The 27,238-nt window shown below is 38.5% G+C and overlaps 1 protein-coding gene across 2 annotated transcripts in view; it reads left to right on the top strand.

Moving 5' to 3' along the window:
- CPQ (carboxypeptidase Q) overlaps window positions 1-27,238 on the top strand; it is a 147,853-nt gene that overhangs the window by 105,621 nt on the left and 14,994 nt on the right. For both annotated transcript variants that reach the window (XM_050971477.1, XM_050971478.1), the window contains exons 6-7: window positions 845-936; window positions 11,779-11,980. In XM_050971477.1, coding sequence (XP_050827434.1) covers window positions 845-936; window positions 11,779-11,980 — 294 coding nt within the window. The remainder of the gene's footprint in view (window positions 1-844; window positions 937-11,778; window positions 11,981-27,238) is intronic.

Here is a 27,238-nt window from a genome sequence, read left to right on the forward strand (position 1 = left end):
CTTTATTTTTTTCTCTAACATAATTAGCATTCCACTACACAGAGAACAGTTTTTCCTTTATCTGTTTGCTCTTCCATGCTCTCAAGTTTCTCTCAATGTATTAATTTATGAATAGAAACAACCAAATAAATAGAAGGAAGCAACTTTTATCTGATCAGTTCTGTCATGGCAAAAATGGCTTCAAAATATATCTGCGAACTTATCTTTCTGATGGAGCTACCATAGCAAAATAGAAAATGGTTTCATGTTCGCCTTGTTTCAGAAAGTCGTGCATACATTTAGCAGCTGACTCTTTCAGATTCCCAAGTACAGATTGCTGCTTTTCATTTAACTGATAAAAAGCAAAATGGTATTACATAGCTCCTCAGTTCTTGAAATTGATAAACATTTCTCATAAAAATCCAGCAGCTCATTTTCAATTAATTGTAATAAATTAACCATGACAAAGCAATGGTAGTTTTCATGAAAATTTGATTTGGATCTGCTACGGGTGGATATGGATCCCATATAGCAGACCACCACAATGACAGCAGCACATGTTTCAGAAATTTATCAAGGTATTTACTTTCTGGTGAGGTTTTCAGACACTTTCAGTACATCCCTGAAATGTGCTTCTCTAGTGCCACTGCAAGTGACAGCAGCACCTCAACTGCCCACTTCTTCCTCATTTGGGCTCTCTCCCCACAGCCCAGTCTTTCACAGAAAAACCCACACTTGATCTAGGTTGTGTTTGGTTTGTGGAGATACAGGCTTTTCATCCAATGGAGGCTTGAGACCAATGCAAAAAATGCTGAAAATATATCTGTATTTAATACTATAAACAATATTAACAACTGTCTTTTAGGACTTCGTCCCAAAAGGACACTGCGCTTGGTGCTCTGGACAGGAGAAGAGCAAGGGGGAGTAGGTGCCAAGCAATACTACCAGCTGCACAAGGTAAATATGTCTTTTCACCATTTTCTTGACAGCATTTTCTCCCCAGTCTTATGACTTGACTACTATTTTTGTCAAGATGTTCAGCTTAATATCTCACCAAAACCAGTGATTCCAGTTCTGCCTGAAGGTATATTTTCTAGGTTTAATCATAAATGTGAACCTAATTTTACGTTTAACAATAAGCCATGCAACCACACATGAGCATGTTCCACTTGACCTAAGATACTTTGTCAGAAAAGTGTTCTGAAGCAGATATTTCATGATGATATCTGCCATATCTTTCAAACATAGCTAACCTTCTGAGAACAAATGATGAATGGTCCACATATGTTTGCAATATAAATAAATTTTGTTTGCCCTGTGTATTTCTGCTTCATTGCATTTTCCCATAATATTTTACAATGTAAAACATAAAATAATACAAAGAAAAGTATTTTCTACCTTATCTTGATAGTCTATAATGTACTTACCAATTGTAAGTTTTGTGGGATCTGGAACATCCTAAGAGGTTGATTTCTGGTGATGCAAAGAACACACAAACTCTATGACTTATGGCTATGAGGATAAAAATATAACATCTATCTCTCCTGCCGACAGCTGCCATTTCAAAATACATCATGAAATAAGGGACAGTTGCCAAAACTATTTGGGAGATGAGTCTTTGGAATATGGGTGTGTTGGAGTTCTTTTTCCTCAGAAAAATGATGCTTGAATAATTATACCTGTATAGCAGAATATACAGAATATTTTATACCTGTATAACTATTCTAAAGTAATCTTTTATTCTTCTCCCTAATTAAGTCGTATAACTCTCAACAATGGCTAATACATCCAAGGCAGAGGCAAGGTGAATGCAAATGTGCCTAGGAAGTTACCTTTTCTGCAACAGCATGAAAACAGGCTTGCAAGCAATTCTTAAGAGCATTTTTTAATGCTAAGCAATCTATCAGAACAAATAAATGGAAACCTCACTTTGAATTGAATTCATTGTGGTGAACCAAATCAGATCAACTTGCATCTGCAATAGAGTTGTCAGAGATAGGTTTAGAGCAGTTAGAGTTTTCTGACTAACTGATGAACAATCAAGTATTTCCCACTAACAGGTTTCATATTGCTAAGAAGTATATTTAACTACCTATGTATAGTGTTATACCTCCTTGTGTCTTCATATTACAGGGTAACTCAGCTCTGTCATTTATCCTGGAAGAGGTACTCCAGAGCTTGCTTTCTCAGCTTCAGGGAGGTAACAGGTTGCAGTTTAGTATGTGTTAAGGACTCTGAATTTACCACTGGTACTCTGATATTCAGCAGGATTAGGCTAGAATAAAATATTCTGGAATAAGTAGCACATGAAATAGATGATTCTTATGTACTGAACTGCATTTTGGAGGAGCTGGAAGGATGCTCTGTGCACACCACTTATCAGAAATGTACCTGAAGATTTACCTCTGTAGACGTACATGTTGGACAATAGGATCCATCCTGTGGTGGTGATGTCAGCAACACATGAAATTGTCTCATGTGTGTCTCATCTTTTTCCAAAATGGCTTTCTTTCACTGCTCTCTCAAAGATTTCTACTCAGAAGGAATACCAAAGAGCAGACCTAAGGCTCAAGTAGGGAAATATAAAGCAGGCTGGGTGTTGCTTGCAAGATATTTGGTTACTTTGCTTTTAAAATGCTGAGACAAAGATGTGTCTCAGTTCTTGCTCTGCTGGTGAGATTCCATCTGGATGTTGTGCTCTGCAAAGAAAGCCCTGTCTGACTTAACAGTTTGTAATTTACATGGAGATTTTAAGCAGAAATGACATCCGTCTGTTGTTTGTTGTTCTTGTTTCCCCCCTGCCATGTGATCTGGCATAATTATAAATCGATTTGACTATAGGATGTTGCATTACTCATAATAATGAAATAAAGTTGATTAATACTGTACATTAAATTTAGCATGAAAAATAACTTAACCTTTTAATGATTTACTTGCTCAAATTTCTGGCAATTAGGATAGTATGGCACACACATTGCTTGCTGATGGTAATGAGTACAAGTTAAATAAGAGTGGTATTTAAAGATGCCTTGTAAAATGAAAGACAGCCTGTATGACTCATCTACATAGCTGGACTTATGAGTTTAGTTTGCTACAAACAAGTAGAAATATGAATGCAGTAATTCAGCACAGGCAGACATGGATTTCCTTGGCATAGTAAATTACCTCCTCATGTCAGTGGAAATGTGGCAAGGGAGAAGAAATGAAGACAATATAGTACTGGACAAGTACAGATGCTCTTATTTTTGTCACTTATTTATTATTTCTTTCAATTTAAGTTCAGGTCCTCCTTCCTCATCCATCATTGTAGGTTGTCACTGCTAGAAAGTGGATAAGTTACTGCAGAAATAACTGAGATAGCAGCATAGTGGTTTTACTATGGTGCCAATAATTAACATGTATCCCCATGTAATAGCATTATTTATAACACTCAAGTTTCTCTCTAGATCCCAGTATTATAATTTCTGATTATTAAAGCTAGTGATAGAGTATATTAGCTGTTCAGAGCTTTATGAGAATTTAAGAGCTGCCATATTTGTTGATCAAAAGCTCTGGTGCTCTAGACAGTCTAGTGCTGTCTCCTGTTTCTGATAGCATCCAGTAAATATGTGCTTAGGAAAAGTATATTTGCCCAACTGCAGTCAGGTGAAGCTCAGACATGTCCATTACCCACACAACCATGCTTTTGGTTTATCAAATATTTTTCTGGAGAGCATCACATGGCCCTCATCCATTGTTTTCTTTGCATGATTTTTCTAAGCCATTTCCAAGAGTTGAAAGCCCTGTATATTCCAGCAGTTTCACTGCCTCCATTAGTGCAAAGATACCTGCTACCCACCAGGACATCACAGAGCACCTGCTCAGTCTTGACCATGGGGTAGAAGCCTCTTGGGGGAATTACCAGCCCTTTTGCTTCCAAAGGAGATACCTGTTGAAGTGCTCACTGCTTTTAGCTCTTAGCCAATAATTAGATTTAATCCCAGACTAGAAAAATATTTGATTTTCCTTAAAGATCCTTACCTTGATAAAGAGCAGTGAAATGAAAGGATTTAAGTTCAAATCAGACTGCAGAGCTTGGAGTTTGACACTACCTCTGAAGTCTTGCAGTGCTTAGTGTTGTGTGACCCAATTGCTGAGTAGGGCTCTTCTGTACAGATAATACAGTAAATAGCTTCAGAATCATGAAACATTGCAACACTACTTTCTCATACAAGTCAAATTGAAGAACTAGAGGAACATAATTCAAGAAGGCCTCATGATGCAACTCTTCAGTACAGATTCTGCTGCAACCTTTACCAATGATACCCCAGTGCCCTCAGCCAGGGTTTTTTGTGTGTTTACTCCTATGCTGTCTTCATGAAGGGAGAAAGAAATATATGTAATGAAGTGTCTGTCCTCCTTTTCATTGCTTTGGACTAGATTCTGTGAAAGGTCTGTGTACCATGAAACAAGGTTACAGTTATTTACCCAACTGAATTAAGGGACTATGAATGACTGATAATATTTATTCTGGAATAGAAGTATTGCGTACAATCTCTTGGGAAAGCAAATATATTTTGTAATGAGAAGACTGAGAGACCCTAGGCCATGTTCAAATTTACTTTAATAACTTGGTTGTGATCACTGGAGACATTAATATGTTATTAATTCCATTCAAACCCATTACAGAAGGCATTCTCAATATTTCTGCATGTTGGTATTCTTATATTAATGATATTTACAGACCTTACCTCAATTTCTGGTGCAAATACCATACAGTATTTTAACTTTTTAGTAAAGGTTTAACAACATTTTTAAAAAAATCAGTCACCAGTGTTTACTTTGGTTTCTTTTTTGTATTTATTACCAAGACCTGATATTTTGCTCAAACTGTGTCTGCATGACAAGAGGACTTTCTGAAATGCTGGCATTTATTTTATGCTAGTTTAAGTACACTTTGTTGATGATCACACGAGATTTCTACTGTGATTTGCTAATGAGTTGCTTTCTCTAAGAAAATATCAAAAAAATATCATGTCACTTTCAGGTGAAACGGTTCTTCTCCAGAAAATATTGTCTCCTTAAAACCATAGTTTTCAGAAGACTTTACATCCTTGGTATCCTGAGGTACCAAGTATTCTGGTGAAATGTAAGACATGAATTTATGTCTGATTTGAACCAAACATATAATGGACTTTATTGGGGATTCTTTTATGCCAGGAAAATGTGTTGACTGTTAGCCTTTTAACTTTCCTTTGGCAATACTCTCTATAATCAAAAATTACATAAAATTACTGCTGCCTTTTTAGGTCACTGATGTCCTCTGGATTCCTTTCATTACAAAGGGAAAGAAATGCAGAAAGAGTGAAATATCTATTTGCAAAACTACAGAAAGAAAGTAATCACATTGTGTTCTCCAGTACCACTACAGGCAGTAGCACCACTGATTGTATTAAGCACAGTAAAGACAGCATAGTGACAGAATTATCTTTTACACCAGTTCTAGGTCCATGGGAATTCCTAATTCCGTAGTATTTAGGAATAAGCTTTCTTGTGAAAGCTGCAGAGAAATACAGATTTTGCTAAAGCACAAACCCAAGTTTATTCCATACACTGCCTGAAGGATGGAAGACCTCAAATCAGTCATGACAGTATGTCTCCTGGATATCTAGTCTTCATTCCATATAGATAAGATTCTTACATGTCTAGTGTTAGAAAAACTTTTCTCTGTGCATCTTTCTTCTCTTTCTCTCAAGGAAATCTTCTGTGTGCATCTTGCAGGCTTTGTCCTCTGTGCATCTTTATTCTCTTTCCCTCAGCAGAGCTGCCAGTTGAATCTGGTAGAGATTCTGATAGAGAAGCTTCTGAGGATTGCTGCTTCCAGCACATGCTTCAGGCAGATTCACCCATCCACAGGTCCTTGGTCCATTGGGCTGTTCAACTGTAAGAAAGTTGACTACCTCCTATCGAAACTCCCTGCAGCTGTGAAAGATGTAGAAAATTATGTATGTGCTGTGATAATTTCTAAGGTGCTCCAAATTTGTTTTCACTTATCTTTTGCTGAAAGTTGCGGAAGTATTCATTAACTTCCTGAAGGAGTAATGTGGTTTACATCTTTGTTTGAAAGATGTAAACCAAAATTTTTTTGATTTTGGCATTGCTGCCTATTTTCTAGTGAAAACCTAAATCCTGTCAAAAAAGGACAGTGGTGGGATGGTCATTCAGAGCCACAGACATTGTTTTGATACCTTTGCATTTGAGCAGTAAAAGGTCTAAAGTTATGGAATGTTTTCCCAGAAGAGAACTTATCTTTGATATGCCTATTTGTAAAAGAAAAAAAAAAAATCTCTCAAGACAAGACTTCAGGCATACCTTACTTAGCCTGCTGCCATGTTCAGAGCTCTCTGCTTTCTCTTGTCTGTCACCCCAGGGAACTTACAATACTGAATGGTCATCTCTGTGAGCGCTGGGAAATCATCGTAGAGGAAACAGTCGCGGTATTGTACAAGGCAAGAGATGGCAGTAGCATGTTTTTACTGAGTGAAGTGCTAATAAGTACATGACCAAATTGCTCCAGGGCTGTTGAAGTTACTGGGACTCCTGTCACTGGCTTCTCAGAGGTCAGAACTTGTAACTGTCCTACAGAACCCCTAAACCTGTAGGCTTTTTTACATACTGCTTTCCCATAAAATGTAGCAGAAGAATATTTTATCTTGTAACAAAAGGATGAGCCTTTTTTGTACCTTGTCACCTAGGAAAAATTGTGCTTCTAAATCTTCAGCTTTATATCAGCTTTCTCCCATATGATGATGGGATAATTTACAAAAATGAATAACTCACAGTGTTCCCAATTTTCCCTGTCTTCATTCAAAAAGAGTGTAAATGGTATGATCACACTTGTGGCTCGTGTTTATTATGCCTTGATGCTGGTGCATCTCTGCTTCCTAACAGCTGTTGTGGTGTTTTTTCTCTAGTTTCAATTTATCCTGTTTTGCTTCATTAAATTACCTTCATACTAAACAGCAACTCAAAATTACACTACATCATGTTTATATATTATTGAATACTCAGAGGATGTTATTTATTTTGCTTTTATTTTTCTTTTCTAGCTGTCACATGCACTTAGGTGCTTCCAGTGTTTTTTCTTGTCTTTCCTGTAGTCTTAGTTGCCAGCCTAAAAAATCTGGACGCTGATTTAAGCCTTTTTTTAATACTGCAAGTGGGATGACCACCAATTCCCTGTGAGTTCTACAACATGCTTGCCATGCTATACTTGTTTCCTGACTTCTCTGGGACGAATACTGGTTTACAAGTGTTGTTGTTTCTTAAAGTTAAGTGTAAATCAATATCAGAAAGCTGAAAACACAATGTCGGATTAACTGATGTCCTTTATCACTGGAACAAATGAACCATTAGTCAAGTGCTTTATCATTACAGACTTTGGTATTTTTCCTGTAAAGTTGTGATTCTTCTCAGTGGAACAAAAAAGAAAACCAGTAAATGAGCTGTTGGACAGGTAGTACTCTATTTTAAACAGCCCCAAAGTACTGAAGGCTTTGAGGATAGTTGTTCCCTGCATTAAATTTTCTGGTATGTCCCTGCTTAAGCTGAGTAAGAGGGATTACCATCCATGACTCAACGGATTAGTCATGAGATACTGCAGTCTAGTGTAACATCTGATAAGAATTAACAATTGGGATTTTGAATAAGCAACTACTGTAAGGTATACCTGCTTGGATTGCCAGTGGCTAGTCTAGAAAAAAGATGTTTCCTACCAACAGAAGAACTAGTTGTACGTATTACAAGGGTTTGTTTTCTTAATGGAAGGAGTTTACTGTAATTACAGGCTAAATGACAGACCCCAGAGGGTGGGACAGTAATCAGTGGCACAGGCTCTGGTTGGAGGCCTGTCACTGGTGGTGTGCCCAAAGGTTCAGTACTGGTCCCAGTATTGTTTAGCTTTCCTCCAATAACTTGGGTGAAGGGGCGGAGGCCTCCTCAGCAAGTGCCCCAACAACACAAAGCTGGGAGGAGCGGCCGATAGCCCAGAGTGCTGAGAGCCCTTCAGAATGACCTCGGTAGGCTGGAGAGATGGGCAGAGAAGAACCATCTGAAATTCAACAGAGGTGAATGAAGGGTCCTGCACCTGGAGAGGAGCAACCCTATGCTCCAGTACAGGCCAGGAACCAACCTGCTGGAAAACAGCTTCATGGAGAGGGACCTGAGGGACTTGATAGATAGGAAGCTGACCATGAGCTAGCAGGGTGATCTAAGAAGGCCAAAGGTATCCTGGGGTGCTCCAGGATGAGCACTGGCAGCAGGTGGAGGGAGGTGATCCTGCCCTTCTATGCAGACCTGGTGAGGCTACAGCTGAAACACAGCATCCAGTTCTGGGCTCCACAGTACAAGAGAGATGTGAAGCTCCTGGAGCACACAGAGGGTGAAAAAGATAAGGTGAGAAGGCAAGTGAGAGAGGATCTCATTAATGTCTGTAAGTATCTGAAGGGAGGGTGTCAAGAGGATGGACCAGGCTCTTCTCGGTGATGCCAAGCAATAGGACAAGAGGCAATGGGCAGAAACTGATGCACAGGAAGTTCCACCTGAACATGGGGAAGAACTTATTTACTTGTGCAGGTGTAGTGGAACAGATTGCCGAGAGGCTGTGGAGTCTCCTTCACTGGAGATATTTGAGAACCACCTGGACACAATCCTGTGCCATGTGCTCTGGGATGGCCCTGCTTGAGCAGGGAGGTTGGACCAGATGACCCACTGTGCTCCCTTCCAACCTTGTCCATTCTGTGATTCTGTGATTTCATGTTATCAGGTTTTTGCCTTAGAGATGACAGGTACTTATATTTTTAGTTCTGCTTAGCAGAGACAAAAAAATAGATTGTTTATAGAGGAAACAGAAATAAAATGAATTAAAATTAAAAACTAAAAATAGGAGAAGTCTTGGTAAGGATTGTGCCTAATTGTGTATTCAGTGAGAATAGCAAGCTATAGAAAGCCAATTTTCCCATGCAGTATTTATTGTAATATTTCATTTAAATATTCAATTGAAGAGCAAAAGATGACATAATAAAGACAGATGACCTCCTCTGCAACAGAGTCATAAGAAGGCAAAGGATAAAAGTCTCTTTTGATGTTCAGAGAATTAGACAGCAGGTTACACAGTTTTAATTTTCTGGTACATACCAAGAGAAGTGGCAGAATATCAAGATGCAGCAGATGAGATTACTTTCTGAAAAAAATACCTGCTGAGTTTAAAATGCTTATTTAGATGGTACATTCACTAGGAGAATGACTGAAGGAAGCAGCTGAGCCTGCAATTATTTTTTTAAATCTTTCTGGTTTGTTTGTTCCTTTGAATTAGTCAAGGGGAATGTATGCTCTCACCTCACTTTGTTAGTGGCAGATACTCCTGCATCATAGATGGCAAATGATGACAAAGCATCTTCACTATTTTTAAGCAGTATATTTTAAGCATGTTTTCCAGCATGTGTTTCTCTCTGTGTAAGTAGAAATGCCAATGTAGATGTACAAAAATGGGAACAGGGAAACCAATCTAACTTTTTTTAAGACGGCAACTTTCAAATTTGATGGCGGGTAGTTTTTTAAGTAATCCTATCTTCTAGTGGACCAAATATGGAAAAAAAGCTTTCTCAAGGACACATGGATTTCAAGTAGCTGTGACCTGTTTCTTTTTAGTTCCCCAGTGAAGTCTGTTTCTCTCCCTAGGGTGTTCTGTTTTCATGCCTCTCCAGCTCGTTCTCAGAACTGAATAGCTTCCTTACAGAACAACAGAATGGTGTAATGTATGGTGGGTGGTTTGTTTACTCAGTTTCCTATTAGAAACACATGCAAACATTTATGTGACAAAACACAACTGAAGATCACAGCAATTCTGCAAGAGTAGCAGTTCATGAAGTTATTGAACTTAGGGATTCTGTTGTTTTCAGTGATAGGAGAGATTGCTTTTAGGTGTCCACGTTGTTCCCATGCTCACTCTTCTCCTTACTTCACTGCCTTATTGCTTTCCTCATTTCAGGTGCTCTAAAAACAGAAATCCTGCTTTGGAAACTCAACCAAAGAAGCTGAGTACCACAGCATCCTATTTATTTAGGGCTCACTATACTTAACTTAGCTTTCACTGGCAATTCAGAAGCACACTGGAATGTGTGTTGTCTGTATTAAGTCTTCCTCCTTGGGCATATGATAAAGAAGATTTACATTTTGAGACAATCTTTTTATTATATCTGTGGCATTGGAGCATCACTGGTCCCTTTTAGCCTGCAGTGGGCTTTTCTTGGCCTTCTTCTCTCCCACTCTACTCAGTCTGTGAATTATGATTCATGTTGAAGCTCATAACTTCAGGACAGCATATGATGATAGGCCTAGACACCATATGTAGCCTAATTATTTACATTTAATCTTTCACAAACTGAAGATGTTTTTCACTGTCTAAAAATGGTGATTGCCAATGAGGTGACAAGATAGGTTATTTGCACATTGATTTCCAGTTCTTAAATGGGTGGATAAATTGGTTATCTTAAGGTATTATAACATCTACAATTTCTTTATCATGCAAAGATTTTATATTAAATTTTTTAAGTACTGGATATATTTCTAAGTTAAAAGTAAATAGCTCTGCTCTGTTAGAATTGTTTCACTGGAAAGAAAAAAGTTTTGGGAAAGTGGTAAACAGTTCTTGGCAAATTCTATAAAGGACATCTGAAAACTTATGTGAATTATTCACAGCCACCTGTAGTACATATTTTGGTTTATATACAGAAAAATGTAAAATAATTATTTACTGAATTGTAGGCTTGTCTATGCTGGTAGTGACATGGATCTGTTAGTTGCTGCTATCACATATCCCTTGTAATGATTTTCTTGTAATAAATAACCCATGGCAGCGATAAAATTCAGGCACGAGATCTGGGCATAGGAGTAAAACCTGTAGTAGGTTCTCTTAGTCACATTCAAGGGGGCCTGAAGCATAGCTTTTTTTCTGCCTGACATGACCATAAACTCTTTCTAAAAAGTTCTGTGCCTCTCAAAATCTCATTTTTAAAATGAGATCTTTGTTCATGTAAAATCATTATGTATTTAATTCCAATTAGACTTTTGTAACTGAGCAATCCACGCTAAATCAAATTATTATTCTACTTGTACACAAAATCTTACCTTTCAAGTTTCTTGTGAGGATTTACCTTGGAAGCACAAATTTTCCTTAAAATAGATATTATTCCTTCAGATCTGGGGGAAAACCTTGGCATTTCAATCCTGCAATCGATATCAGAATTGACTATATACTATATTAAAAATAATGTTTTTCTGAACAGGCAGCAGCTGGCTTTTATATAGACTGTTCCTCATAGTCTATGAAGGCTTTGGATGCCTCCAGTTTTAAAGCCAAAGGACTTTATACCCTCTCCACTGCAACAGAATTTCAGAGTCTCAACTCTGAGAAGAAAGGGAGAGCTGCAAATGAAAACTGCAATATGGGGGGGATGGCTTACCTTTGTAGGTGGGACTTCAGAAGTCTGAAAGCAAGAATTTGGGAACAGCAGAACAGTCATGTTGTGGGTCCTACAGAATATTGGTGTCCCAGAATATAATTTGAACTCTTTCAACCATTTCCATACAGAAAGATAGGTCCCTTCATTTATGCTTACATGCACGTGTTCACAGGAAGCATTTCTCTGCTTCTGAAAACAAATTTGTTGTGGTATGCTCACAATGACACCTAGAATCCAGTATATGATGCCAGCTAAAATAACAACCACAGCACAATATCTTCTTTTCTTACGTTTTTAGGAAAACATCTCCAACTTTGACATCGTTATGGAGTCTGATGAGGGCACCTTCCAGCCATCTGGACTGGGTTTTTCTGGCAGTGCTGAAGCCCGGGACATTGTGAAGGAGATCATGACTCTGCTGCAGCCCATCAATGTTACGGATGTGTATGACCCTGCAGATGGAACAGACATTGCCTACTGGATGAGAGACGGGGTGCCTGGTGAGTGTCCCTGGGGCCTGGCAGGGGACACTGCTCCCACTCAGCCCTGCCACATCTGATGGGTGCTCCCGTGTTTTCAAAGTACTAAGCAATTCTTTCTCCCAGGGAGTAAAATTTGCCATAGGTAAATTGCATAAATGTTTAAAGGTGACCAACAGAAATAGGACATGAAGTGCATTTGAGCTGCAGTTTAATAATGGTATAGATTATACGTAGAATAAAATGCCTAAAATCTTCTTTTCGGCTTTAAGGATTTATGATAATTAATCCCAGACTGGTGGTTTATAAATAGTAAACCAAGGCAGAGGGGAATTCTCCAATAGAGAAGAAAATTTTTTTTAGTTATTATTAATTTTACTTTGAAATTCAGGGTTTTTTCTCTCTGTTTCATATGCTGGAAAAACAATGTTTTTGAGATGTGACATTTAAAAAGCCATGAGTCATTAAGGTGTGATAAAGGGGTAAAATTCTGAAAAGTTTGAAGTAGTTTAGGGGTTTATTTTGAGGATTTTATCTGTCTCCAAGTGAGGAGCAGCTTATTGGCAAAGAAACTTGTAAGCTGTGAGAGAGATCAGTGCCCCCATGCAGGAGACCCCCACACTAGCACAGAGGCTTTCAGAGCACAAGAATCCCAACCAGAGGCCAGCCTGAGTAAAGCCTTAGTGAATTTCCACTTGAATAATAGTAGAAAGAAAAGTTTCATAACAGTGGTATTAAAAAAGTTATGATCAGTTTTAAATTTTAAGGTTTTCTCCTGTGTTTTATGGCTGAAGTAGGCAGGCACATTTCTCATGCTAGTGTTACTACTTGCTGCTATATGCTTAGAATCTTTTAATATTTAATGAGCTGCTGTTTTTTACCTTGTGGAAGAGAGTGGATCATGGAATATATTATTCTTATTTATGGTCAGAACCCCTTGCTTCTTACTCACTTAGGGTGTGCAGAGATACCATAAAGTTGGCTGCTTTGATAAATGTATGGATGTCTAATTTTGAAACCAAAATATCTATACTGGGCAAGAAGCATGGATGAATGGATTATTAAACAGTTAGGAATTCAGCTTCTGTCCTGCTCTCTGGTGAAGTGGAATCAGTTCAGTACCATGTCATGCAGCTGTGACAATGGTGTGCTGAGATGATTGGAGAGACTGTAAGCACTATGGAGGGGCTGTGGCCAAGCATCATCCTCCACAGCCTGGAAGTGCCTGTGAAAACACATCTGGTCCAGAATTTCAGACTAACATATCTGTCTTGAAGGTGGAATATAAGAACTCACCACTCAGCCTATGCTGAGAAAATCCAAGGGTATCAGAATTATTTCCTAGGTAAGGGGCTGGGAGTATTCCAGGGGGTTCTTGGGGACTTGCCTTGTGCTTCCCATCTGAATGTGACAGATTATGGAAGAAGAGAGAAAAATTTAACATTCAAATGCCTTATTTTCAGTTGATAATGTGAGTGGTGCTTGTGATGGCAGAGGGTATTGAGCTCTTGCACACCACTTCTCATCAGCTGTGGTGCACCTGGAGCATAAGCAGCTACAGCTTGCCATGGTCCTCTTGATCAGTCTTTGGGCTACTCAGCAGGAGCAATGCAGGAAAAAGCCCTCTCCCATGGACATCTGTACTCCTCAGAAAGCATAAACTATGAAAAATATAAACCTTGGGAATATAAACTCAAACTTGGGAAAACACAAATACGCCAGAACCAAGACTTCAGTTTTTAAATAAATCTGGTTTGTTTTCCTATTAAGAATTTGTCACATTAATTGATGGTGGAATTTTTTTTTCTGTCTGTAGCTTTGGTTCATTTAACTTTCTGTTAAGCAAATAGCAAAGTGTTCTTGCAGCATAAAGGAACAGTGATTCTTTTCTTCATAAAGCCCCAGTGAAAAGAAATTAGATCCACTAAAAGAATTTTGGTTGCTTTAGATTGTATTTCATGCTGTTCCAGGGAGAAGTGTAAGACATCTTCTAATCTTCATGCCTTGTCTGCACTATTCTCCCTGCTTGAATGAGACTTTATGATATATAATAACATTGAAACAAATTGAACACTCTGTAACAGCTTTTATAATTATGTTCAATTTAAACAAGCAGTCAAGTGTTGACACTTCATCAATTTTATTTAAATATTTTCTCGAAAATATACTTGGTGGCTTTGTTTCTGCAACAGGGGGAGAAAATATGGTGTTCTTGAGCAGTAAGAATGGTTTCTGACATAATTTCTCCTGAGTTTTCCCCTTTTCAGTGTGAAATAGATTTCAGGATTCACCTTATTAGATGCTCTTAATATTCTTCTCCTCCTACATCTTTTGGTCTGAAAGATCCACAGAGGGCAACACTAAATGTGTTTTTCAGAACTGTTCATAGCTGAGATAGGCAAAGAGACTGTAGCTTCTTAATCTCTGCTATTTTGAGCATGTTTATTTTTGATGGACATGCAATGAAATGCTACTAAACAGCAGTGATTATTCTGAGATTTTAGGATGAGAGAGGCCATGAGTTCAGAGTCCTTAGCAAACCATAGACTGAAGCCTAAATAATGCCTCTAAAGCACAAGCAATGTGATCTGCACCAAACACGGCACTCTGGTTCTTTGTGACTGCAGACTTAGAAATATTTGTCAGTGTCCTTTACATTGGATTGTTTTGAGAACAGTTCAGCCCAGCAGAGAGGAATGTCTACAGTCTGTAGTTGTGGTTTTGCACTGATAGCCAGTTTTCAGCTACCGAAAATATTTGTATAACATTTGTTTTGCTTTTTCATTAAGCATAAATCAGAGGAAAGGGGGGGTTTGTGGTGTTGTATTTTATGATGTGGTTTTACAGTTCGAGGTGACCATTGATTCTAAGACTGCTCATTTCATAATTATGAAATTATCTTCCTCATCTTTCTTTTAAAGTGTTCAATTCCATATTTTTTTTAATTAGGGATGTATCCAGATAGTGGCACATAAAGCTGGTCCTTTGCAACACTAAATCCCAGATTAAGTTTGGCTAGAATTTGCAGATGTAAGTGGAAAGATAGGTTGATTTTCTTTCTTTATTTGGTTTGTTAATATACTTTTTCACAACAGGTTGCCTCTGTGCCTGAAAGGGTTAAAAAATTATTAAGCAAGCCCTGCTAAATCAGTGCTAGGATATTCTTGCTGAAAAAGTGAAGTATCTGATGATCACAGATACTTGATGATGACCAAAATGCTTTGAATTTGATTTAGAGCAGTTCCTAAGGTAACAGCCCTGGGTCTGGATCAGCCTTCCCTGCAAGAATCAGAGAAGGGGGGATGAAGTGGTTTTATTTGTATTATGGAACCCAGTAAACATTAGTTCAGCTTTAGGTGTTTGGGGAGATGAAAACAGGTGCTTTTGTATTTTTGCAAAGGAGTGGCTGTTGTGACACATTATTTCCAGGAAAACTGGTTCAAGGATGCTCCTTTCTGCTTGTCAGGGTGGTTATCTGTTGCTGCAGTGCTTGTGATGGGAACACTTGTCTGTTAGGAACTAAGCTGTGTTTGAGATCAAGCTGACCCAGGACATCAAACAACTCCCCAAAGGCATGTTTCAATTCCTCTTTTAAAAATCAACCAGTGGCCTGAAGGTGAAACTCCTTTTACACTATGACTTTGAACCTTGATGTTTGTGTGTGTTTCTCTGTCTCCACAGTGACCTGGTGTTTTGTTACACTGCATAAAAGGAAGAATTGTTCTTCCAGAAATTAATAAACCAGTAGTCCATTTAACTTTAATGTTTCTTCAGAAATCAAAAATTCATTGCTAACCCAATCTATTAGTCATTCAGATGTGGAAAACAAAGACTATAATATATTTCTTTCATTTTTACATGTTCATAGTGCTTTTTTATTACCTTCATCTAAAATATGCTGTATTTTGGCCTGAGACACCGGATTTTAACTCGGATTATTTCCTGTTGTATTATGTAAGAGGTTAAATCGACCCCTTTTCTGGAGCATGCTGCCCTCCCTTACCCCTGTCCCCATCATCCCTGTAGCCCCAGACTCAGGTGCAAGCCTGATGGCATGCTGGTGCCAAGCCTGCTCCTCTGCTCAGCGTCAGCCAGGGACATGTCTGAGAAAGCAGCATAGCAGGAAAACTCCTGGACTTGAAGTTGCCAGCTGGACAGGAAGAACTGAGCAAACTCCCTTTCCCAAATTATAAAATAATAACCTCTGTTCATTCTTGGCTGTGTCACTGTTTGGAAGTGATTCTCCACTGTGATGCTTGAAATGCTGCCTGTCAGATTACCTGTTTTGTACTGCCCACAGGTTTGGGCAGGCTCTTTGGATCCAGTTTCTAAACTTCTCTTTATTTCCAAAGAAAAAAAAGAATAAACCCAGAAGAAATATTAGATGTACAGTCTAGGGCTTCATTGTCCAATGCTGAAAAGCCTTGTACTTGATGCTGCAGGGGTAAGGGGTGTTGCACTTGACAAAACCTTCCTACAACAGGAGAGAAGGGGAAAACAAAATCTCTGAACAGCAAGCATTAAACTTCTTCACTTTATTAGGAAGCATTTGTGTCACTTGGAATTTGAGATGTTTAGCACAGGAAATCAGATGAAGGGCTCCAGGTATTTGACAAACAAACTCAAGGCAAATGTCTCCTCATTTGCAAAAAGCTGGACAAAACCCCTGAGCACGACTCACAGAACTAAACTTTAGGGACACTATTATAAATACCTAGGTGATTTTAGGTACTGCATAGGTGCTACATTTTTATATTTGCTGAGTTCCCACTGCTCTGGACATCTGTTGAGCACAGTGCCCACACAAACTACTATTTGCATGTGGAAGTGAGGGCTAAAGGACTTAAGGTGTACATACATGTCTTGCCTCAGTCTTGATCTCAATAAGTCTGTGATATACCAGAACTGTTGTCTCATAATTAGCAATATGGTATTGCTTTTTCCAGGGCACTCTTTGCCTTTTAAATATCTTATTTTATCATTCATAAATTCATATTTATCATCATGGTGAATGAGTGTGTTCCACTGCAAAAGCCAAGTCATTTGCAACTTGGGTGGTATTAAATTAAACCAGTATGCTAAGAGAACAATTATAATTGCTTGGCACTTTAGGAACCTACTGTAAGTGCTAAGGCTATAAGACTCATTTAAAATCTTGATTGCAAAAAGAACTGTGTGTATTAATCTGTAAAATAATTCATCTATTCTCTAATTTATCATTGTTCCAATAAAATGGGCTTTTGAAATTGGATATTACTCTGGAGTAATTAAATAAATTTAATATGTTGCAACTTTTTATGAAGGTCAATTCCTTTAAAGGCACATAGTTTAACATAGTATCTCAGTTATTTTAGCCTTTCATATGACCTGCTCTGTTTTTAACAACGTTAATAAAGTCTTTGAGACGAATCATTTAATGAAAGGAATAGTCTGTAACTTGTGACGTGTTCTTATAAGTTGTGCTATTAGACTACCAGACAAATTTGACAATACTTTGCATACAATTCCTTCTGCCTTTGCTCTGCTTGGTTTAGTCTTGTTTTGGCACAATGGAGTATTGTCTACTTCTAATCATTAACAGGAAGCATCAGATTTGCAAGGGTATTTTTATTTTGCACAGACTAGACACAGACCATGCAAAAATGCATCTGGGATAATGCTGTTGGAGAGAGGGATGGAGTCGGGCAATTAGGCACAGTGCCTGAATACAAATTTTCCTGGTAGTTTTAAGAGGGCTTTTGTATTATATTTCTCATTAGCAATTCAGGCTATTTGAGTCTAAACAAAGTCAAAGTGGATGGAAGCAAACCCCTTCTTCCAATAATGTTAGCAAGCTCTAGAAGGATGCTGCAAACTTGGTGAATTCTCTGTCATTTTGAATATGTAAAAGAGGACTTAGGTGTCCTTCAAAAAGTACAGGGTAATTCAAGCAGGAGGGATGGGCTGGATGCAGTAGATAGAAGATGAAATTCTCTGCCATGTGTTACTCAGAAGGTGTGATGGTAATGGCTTTTGCTGGCCTTAAAATATCTGTGAGTCTGCCAAATATTACAAACATTTTCATAATAAAATGCTTCTTTCTTATTTAAGCCTCACCCATTTCAGAGTAGCTTTTTGAATATCATAAACTCTTGTGTTTCATTTGTGCAACATTTAGATAATCCTAATTACAGTTACAAAAATAGAACTATCATTAACCTGCTGATCCCAGAGAAAATTTGAACTGTGAAACCAAAAATATTTGCAAAATGCTATCATACATTGCTGAACTTCTAAAAACATTACTGTATTTCTTATTTTATTTCTAGGTATTCTTTTCACTATCTGTGATGCATTTTATTTGGCAAAGTTTTCTTGTAAAGAATTACAGCACATGGGTTAAGTAACTGGTATTCCATGGCTCTTAAAATTTGTTTTTTAATAAACTTAGGAAAGACAGCTCTAAAAGAATCTTGTACTAATATTACAATAAATTAATTTGAAACACTGACATTCTGATTGGCTTTTAGGATCCTAGAAGTAAAACTGTTCCAGTGCTTTCAACTCGGTACTAATGTTATACAAGCTCATTAATCTAGCAATGAAAATTTAAATTGGGGTGGTTAAAATAAAATCATAAATTGTAATGGTTCTTGCACTTTTTGGCTAGTAGACTTCTTTCTCTTATTTTGTCACTCTTCTTCCTTTGAATATCACTAAGTTTTTATTTCTTCTTTCCTTTTAGATGCTTACTCTTCAAAAACATACATGAGATGGACTGGCATAAATTACCCTTTTAATAAACAGGTTCTTCCAGGAAGCATATGCAATTCCTAAACAGCTCAAAAAACATCAACAAATTTGCTTTTCCAACTCACCTTTTTAGTATCAGAATATGCTTTGTCTCGGAAAAGAAACACTGAAAATATCTAACTGAGGATCTCATTTGGATGTGGGGTGTGGTTGTTTTTATTCTGGCTGTGCCTCTCAGAGACATCTTAATTCTCTATTGTTTGCTGCTTAGGAAAGCTGAATTCTGTTTCTGTGGGTGGGAATATTCTTTTTCAGATGGAAGTATTTGCCATTTGTTGATCCTAAAAAACAAGTGTTCTACATTAGCACACAGAGCTCAGTGTTAACATGTTAAATAGACATTTCGGAAGTACAAGTTAGTCAAACCTTATTCCTAGAACTGTCCTTGGCTTCAGTGAAGCTTATGCAAATAATTAAGTAAACAGAAAGAAAACATAATAATAAAAAAAAGAGTTTAGGCAGAGTTCTGTAAGAAATTTGGAGATGTTTGCCAATAGAAAAAAGTGAGGAAGTAAAATAAGATTATAACCACAATTTATTTCTTTTTATATGTTTAGAAATTTCACTGTATGAAAAATAAGACATATTGATAGCATGGAAATGTTGTGGTTGTGAAATTTCTCTCCAAACATAAAATGACCTAGAATGTTTGTTAGTAACAACAGCAGAAATATCTGTGGATTCATAGATTTCATTCCTGGAAAACAAATTGTAATGGCATCAGTATAGAAAGCTGAATAAAAGTAAAGCATTCAGTAGCATTCCAGGAAAACCACAGGTATACTACTCTTGATGGGAGGGACAGAGGTTAAATGTATTAAGGTCTGGCTTGCAGCTCTCCAAGTACTTTCCTGTATGAAGTCATATGATGAGTGTTTCTAATAAGATTCTTCAGGGCTTGCTTCATCCTCAACTATTTAGAGTTTCCATTGGTTTGGAGTCAAGTTTAAAGCTACAGCAGAACACAGCTGATGTAATTACTACATTGGATTGATAAAGAATTATGAGAACAAGCTGATCAGCCAGCCAGGGTGATTATGCCTCCTCTGGCCAGTTTGGACACACCTTTCTTGTTCTGGAGTCACAAACAGTGTAATATTCATAAAACACCACTTCCTTGGGCCTGTTGGCTGCCCTGTTTCCAAAGAGGCCCCTACATTACCTCATTGCCACAAGGTTTTGATGGAGCCTCTTGCACAGCAGCTCCTGTTCTGCAGAACTGCTGGTGCACCTCCCACCAGTTCTGTGGTCTGTGGTTAATACAGGATTTTGGTTTGGTCTTTGATGAGTTTTCTGAAGTCCATGTCAGGCCACTTCTGGATTTTGAGCTCTCTGAACAGCAACTCTCCCTTCCAGCATACACAGCTGCTACTTTCACAAATTTTAGGGAGACACAGGGCTACCCGTGTCATCTGGATCACTGCTGAGGATGCAAAGGGTGCTGAGCTGGCAGGGACCCCTGGGTGTCACACTGCTCATAACCAGCCACCTCAAACTGTTGATGGTGCCCCTTTGGGCCCAGCCATCCAGGCTGTTTTCCACCCACTTTTATCCCACTCCTCCAGTCCATAATTTTCGTGCACACTGAGTTTTTCTAGTTTATAGTTCACAGAATCATCACAAGATTATAGAATGGCTTGTGTTGAAAGGGACCTTAAAGATCATCTAGTTTCAATTGTTGCATCATGGTCAGGGACACTTCTCACTAGGTCAGGTTGCTCAGAGCCCTTGAACACTGCCAGGGATGGGGACATCCACAACTTCTCTGGGCAGCCTGTGCCAGTGCCTCATGACCCTCACAGTAAAGAATTTCTTCCTAACATCTAATCTAAACTCACTCTCAGTTTGAATCTGTTCCCCCTTGTCCTGTCACTACATGCTCTAGTAAAAAGTACCACTCCATCTTTCTTGTAGGCTACTTTCAGGTACTGGAAGGCCACAGTTATGTCACCCCAAAGGTTTCTCTTTTCCTGGCTGAACAATCCCAATTCTTTCAACTTTTCCTTATAGGAGAGGTGTTCCATCCCTCCAATCAACTTAGTGGCTGCCTCTGGACATGCTTCTGGATCCTGCTGCTTTGGATTTTACAACAGGCATAACATTTGCCTTTTTTCAATCATTGGAGTCGTCCCCTAATTGCCACAACTTTTCCTGGATGATAGATAGCAACTTCCCAGTGGCACTGGCCAGCTGCCCCAGGCAATGCATCCAGCAACACTGATTTTTATTTGCCCTATTTGGCTAAGTAATCCCTTAGTTCATTTTCCTATACCATCAGCACTACCTCTTCCCCTGTCTTTCCAATTCTGCTGCCATGCAGAGACCTGAGAGTTTTTAATTTTAAGCTGCAGAAATTACTTTCTTAGTATTCTCTCATTGCTTATTATAGCTAATATAGCAAATAATATAGCATTTCAACAGCAGTTTTCTCCCCAAAGCTCCACAAGTTTTACATGGAAATGAGGCTGTAGAAACATCTCAGCTGACTGGGCAGAGCACACTGGAGTTTTGAACTAAGTATGATTTTGATTCAGGATCTGAATACTTTTTGTGAGAGAGTTTTAGATATTAATCAGAAAACTTGTTCCTTCCTGAAGCAGCAAACACAACACACCTTCATTTGCAGGTGACATTATAGGTGTAAATGTCTGAGGCCTTTGAAGAATGCTTTTGATAGTAGTGCAAACTGAACAAGTACAAAGCTCAGAAATAATTTATAAAGACATCTTCCTCAAAAGAGCAGGTTCAAAATTATTCCAATGGCAGCGTTTCCAGGACATTGTTAACATTTATAAACCACAGGACTGGAACCTTTCTAAGTGTTTGACTTCAAAACTCATTCTACAGGTTGGGCCTACAGTGCAATTGAATTTCTGAAGAGCAGAAATTATTGAATACCAATTTATTTTTCCCATAAATCCCTTTCCAGTTATATGTGTTTTAATGTAACAATTTCAGTCAATTCAAACATGGTCAATTCAAACCACAGAAAAATACTTTAGTGTGGAAGAAACTGAATATACATTTGTATTTTGTATTGGCAAATCCTCAAGAAAGGATCACAGGCTGCATAGGAGACAAGGTGCAGGGTTACTGTTCTGTCTCTGACATCATCTGCCATAATCACTGAACAATTTATAGTTCCTCAGTTTCCCTAATGATAACAGTTACCCAAGGGCTGCTTGTGAGTTACCTGCTGTCTATAAGGTGCAATAAAGAGGAATGAGCCATTATTACCTTCCTAATTAAGCTGGTCCATCTTCTGCTGGATCCATCCATCAGACCTTGCAGCTATTTAGCATAAGAGCTTCACCTGAGCAAATGCTGTAGCGTGTAAAGAAAAGAGCAGCCTAGGTGGAAGCATGAGCTTCCTACATATGTATTTTAGGGGCACATAAACAAATCTCTCTGCAAGGACAAAGCATGAATCTCAACAAGAGGAGCAGTTTATTGGAATTCCCCATGCAAAGAGGCAGAAAACCTAATTAGGATTTACTATACATCAGAGCCAGTCTGTTCACAGCTCTCAGCTATTTTCAGTGCCCATGACAGAGCTCTGTCTCAATTGCCATGTGGGGCCTTGGAGATCCACCAAAGAAAATAGGCACTTTTCCTTTTGCAGTTCAGTTCTATTAATTGTGTTAAACACAAGCGATGACCTTCTGAGACAGATGAATTTTTGTAGCTGTTGCTGTTGTTTTTAAAGAAAGCTGAAGTAAAGAAAGCTAGGGATTTTCAGACTCTGCTCTCGACTCCTGAGGGATTGTGGATTACTCCTAAAAATGTACAACCTCATCTCCTACTAAGAGCACAAGTTTGTTGTCAGTGGACTTGATTATCCACTTGTCAGTTGAGGTAATCTGTGTGTTAGAAAATGATTATGGATTTAAAATTGGAAGCAGTTGAAAACCATTCAAGTGGCATTGTGGAGGAGAAAGAAATTGAGCAACTTGATTTCTCAATGGGTAGATTCTCTGTCCTACAAGCAAAGAAATGAGAGTTTAGAGCATTGGCATTTTACAGCTATCCCAAATTCCTTTGGGAATGTGCACAAGCACCTCACCTCCTTAAAGATACTGAAAACAACTTAGAGTTGTTAATTAAAGAGAGGAGACAGAAAAACCTAAATTCTCTGAGGAAAAGGTTATTATGAAGAATTCTAAAGCAGGCTCGTTTTACCTAAACAAGGGTTGTCTCGACTGCCTGCCTGTTTCCCCCCAAATCCAAGCCTATAGCAACAACAAACAAAGCACAATGGGAGTTGGTGGGAGCTGGCTGAGAAAGGACAGTGCTCAGTTGTCCATCTTTGATCAGGGACATCTGAAGAAACACAAACCAAAGCTATCACTGGTGAAGTCACAGAAGTGATTTTCAAGACTTTTTTTGCCTTACATTCCTTAAATGGGTAACTTCTAGAGGAATAACTTTTAGCACTGTTTTCCACACACATAAGAATTGAAGTTCATGTGAAATATTTAGGAGTAGGACATTTTTCTGATGTAAAGATCCTGTTCATAAAATGGAGCAAGGTTACTCCAGAAATGTGGTGTCTACTTGCTGTTTGCAGGGTTTGCTTGGAATAGTGGTCCTGAATTTCCCTCTGCCTCACAGGCCAAAGTTGGCTGGAGCCATGGGTCAAGCCAATTGCCAGAAAAAGATGATCTCTAGTCTGTTCAGCAGCTATTTCAGAAAACCACACAAACAGATGAGATTTCAAAGAACCACAGAGCTGGCAAGGAGGTTTCTAGAGAACCTCTAAATATTCTTGATTCCAGCCAGTGTCCCTGTCATTTCTTTCACATTTGTTTAAGCTGAACTTGAAGACTTACTGTAATGGAAACATTATAGACCAGATGGCATGTCCCAGTGCTATTCTTAGTGCTTAAAGTTTTTCTCCTATCTACCCTATTCCTGCTGCAATTTAAGAGCTTTAACTCTCATTTCTTACTATTGTGAACCCAAAGACATGGTTACTTCTTTCCACTTGCAGCAGGTTTTTATGTGAAGTTGATTTTTTCCTTCCTTGGTGTAGTAGTTAATGCTGGCACCTCTTGATCATTATCCTGAGTTTTCTTTTCAAGTATCTCTTTGGTGAACATCACTTAACAAATTCTCATCATGCTCTCAGTGCCCCTGCCATATGTCCCTGATTAGTGCCATCTCATAGTGAAGGAAGACTCTACTCCATTGCTTTGGTCTATAATGAAAATAGAAAATAGTCTCAGATCCATATGATGCCCCAATCTAAAGATCCTTCCATTTTTTACTCTCTGAGTATATTTTTCATGCCATTTTGATCAACCTTGCAGTATACATAATTTCCTTTTCTACTTCTGTTGTCCTGAGTGATTAACATAACTTTGAATTTCTATACAAATTTTATAGGATCAGAAAGTTAGTTCAAAGGGCGCTGTTGTGTACACCGAGGTTCTGGACCATCCTATATTCTGGTAACATCTGGAGATCACAGTGCTTTGGTGCCTGGCATTGAAGGCATTGATCCTAGGTGTGTGTTTGGGGCTTCTTCATAGCTAGAATGCATTGCAGAAGTAGTTTCTCTCAGTAGATTTTCTTTTTTGTTCAAAAAAAAAAAAAAAGATACTGAGATGTGTTCATTTGTATAAAAAAGATCTATTTTGATGAAATTAGAATAGAGAACAACAGAATTGTGAATATTTCACTAAGAATAAGCGTTTAGATAAAATATAGACTGATGATAAATATTAATTTTTAAAGATTTTATTTCATGTATTTATTGAATCAAGAAAATACACATGATTTGAGTATTTGTTTTTGCTGGTTTATTTTACTTTATGAGAAAAGTTTTGTGTGCCTTTTTTCCTTTGAGTTTGGAAAAGAGAAAAGCAGAATTGTGTCATTTGCTACAAAATGGAAAGCTCAGTGTTTCCTAGTTCTGCCTTTCATGGTCTGCCTCTCCTATGATTCCAGGAAGCTGCAGTTTTTGCACCATGTATCACTGCAGCAAGATAATATGGGTTACAAATTATTAATTTAATCAAAGAAAACCCCTCTTTATCCTATGCAAGCTGCTGTCTGGACTTTGATGCAGACAGGAACCAGGCTAGTTCCAGGTTTTATCAGATTGACCATTTCATTTAAGGTAGAATCCACCAACCAAACTATTATAACCTTTGGAGGAAAAAAAATAAAACTATATGAGATATATATAAAAACAACACTACTATATGATAGAGAGTAACTATTCACCTTTTGTAATGTAACCAGAGGATCAGAGCATCAGCACTAACCAGGTTTTAGAGACATTTCTCTGGACAGGATATAATTGAATGGAGGAAATCAGCATCACGAGATGTGTTGAAGACCAAGATCAAACACACATTTAACGAGGATGGAATACTGCATGGGAGCAAGGTCTGGCAAAGGCTGTCCACACAGAGATATGAAGGCAAGCTCCTACTCAGAAAGTCCTCAATCTGTTGATGGCTGGACAGGTGTGCTGAAGGATGAGGCCCCTTTCTCCCATTTTTTCTCAAAACATTGGCTTCTACCAGAGAGAGGAGAAAAGGCTGACTTAATCTTTGAGGTTTTCCTCAGTTCATCTGGTTTTCTGTTCTGTGCAGTGCTAGTCTGCTGAGACACTAAACACTGCTAAATAGTCTGGGTAACCAGGCTGACAACAGATGTTACAGTGACCCTTTTAGATGTGAGTTAGTTCAAGTGTTAGATGAATTAGTTAAAGAGTTACATGTAAATTATGATGAAGGCTTTCCTTTGAGCCTTTGTATAATGTAAATCCATTGTTCTCATGCTTCAGAGAGGCACCAGCAGCTTCCTGCTTGGCTCAAGCAGAGAGGTAGTGTATGGCAGATGGGAAAGGAAAAGGGTAAGAGGGAAAGTGAAGTGACAGGCATAGAGCTGTGGAAGGTCTTGGACTTTCAGCTTTCTAGGATAACTACTCTTAAACGAAAACATCTTTTAGTTGGTTTTCTGATTTAAGCCAGAGACAAGCAGGAAGTGTTAATGATGCCAATTACTGTTACTGACTACTTGTGCATTATTTCTGTTCTGTGCTTTAAAAGTGCTAACTGAATCTGTGGGCAGGTAATACATTGCAGCAGCAGCCCTTCATTTCCAAATTAGAGAGACTCTGAGGTAAGCTATATGGGTTTGAAACATATTTTAAAAATAATAAAAGACAGTTGTTAACACATTGTGTTTTCATTTATATTGCAGAGGAGGATTAAGGGCTGCTGTATGCTACAGGTGCACTGAAGGAAGTCTGTAGACAAATACTGCTGAAGGCTGGGCAGTTGTGATGGTGATTTTTATTGCACCCAGGCATTGACTGGTGCATCTTGCAGCCTGATCCAGGCCCTTGCATCTGTAGCAGCCACTGGAGAAAGAGGCACAATCTTGTGGGCTGCTCTGTGTGCTCACACAGTCAATGCTGGTCCCTCATTTTGTTGTCACTGTTCAAAGGCTGCAGAAATAGATGATCACTAATAGCCAAAATCCCTTATTTTGGCAAAACCTTGATTTGTTTTTGAGGTGGGCTTTTTCCCCATGCAGAAGGACTAGGGAGGTCCTAAGATACTTGCACAGAATTGCCACTGCCAGTCTTGAAATTGGTATCAGTGCTGCAGCCACCATTTCTCTTGAGCTTGGAACCACCAACAGCATCAAAGAGATCGGGTTGGACAGGGCACCTCTCAGTCTCTTGCTGAGTTGCAGTGTGAGGATCACAGGCTGATCCTCTCAGGGCTTCCACATCCTACTGCAGCAGCTTGTTTTCTTGGCCTGAACAATTTTAGCCCTTCTGACTTCAGCTAAGAAGCAGATTTAATTGTGCAGCTAAAACTAATCAACAAGTTTTAAACATCTCAATCTTGAAAACAGCCTGAATTATACACATCTTTAATTTTAAATCCCTAAGATATGCTAAATGGGAAACATTGAGAAAACTTAATTAGTCTGACTGCTTCTTCCTAGAGTTCCTAATTACTGTGGGTACTTTTCTTGTCCACCAGCACTGCTGGCTAGATTTTAGGGCAGATGTTCTTGTGCAGTCATCATTAAAAGCACAAGCATTGGATGCTGTTGAAGCCTCCAAGTGCTCAGCATTTATGTCTTTTATTTCAGGATGCTTGAGGGGAAGAAGGGATCATCACACAGTTAAAAATGTCATTTGCTTTCTGTATCTTTGCCATGCAGCTTCTCTCTTTCGGTCAGACAAATAGCTGCCAGGAAATTTGTAGAGGGGATAATGCTTTTGAGACATAGTGCTCTGTTTTTGAGAGCATTATCTCTGATTAAAAACCTTTTCACTCAGTATACTCAACCCAATGACAATTTCACTATCCCTTAACCAAAGTAATGACTTCAGGTTTCTAATTAGAGAGCAAGAGGGAAGGGACTGCCTGTGGTTCCTGGAGCCTGAGCTAAGAGAGTGCTAAGAAACACTGTAATAATTTAACAGGTATGAGAGCTCCTGCCTGCTGAGCCAGC

The sequence above is a fragment of the Serinus canaria genome, chromosome 2 (assembly GCF_022539315.1).
Source record: "Serinus canaria isolate serCan28SL12 chromosome 2, serCan2020, whole genome shotgun sequence".
NCBI lineage: Eukaryota > Metazoa > Chordata > Aves > Passeriformes > Fringillidae > Serinus > Serinus canaria.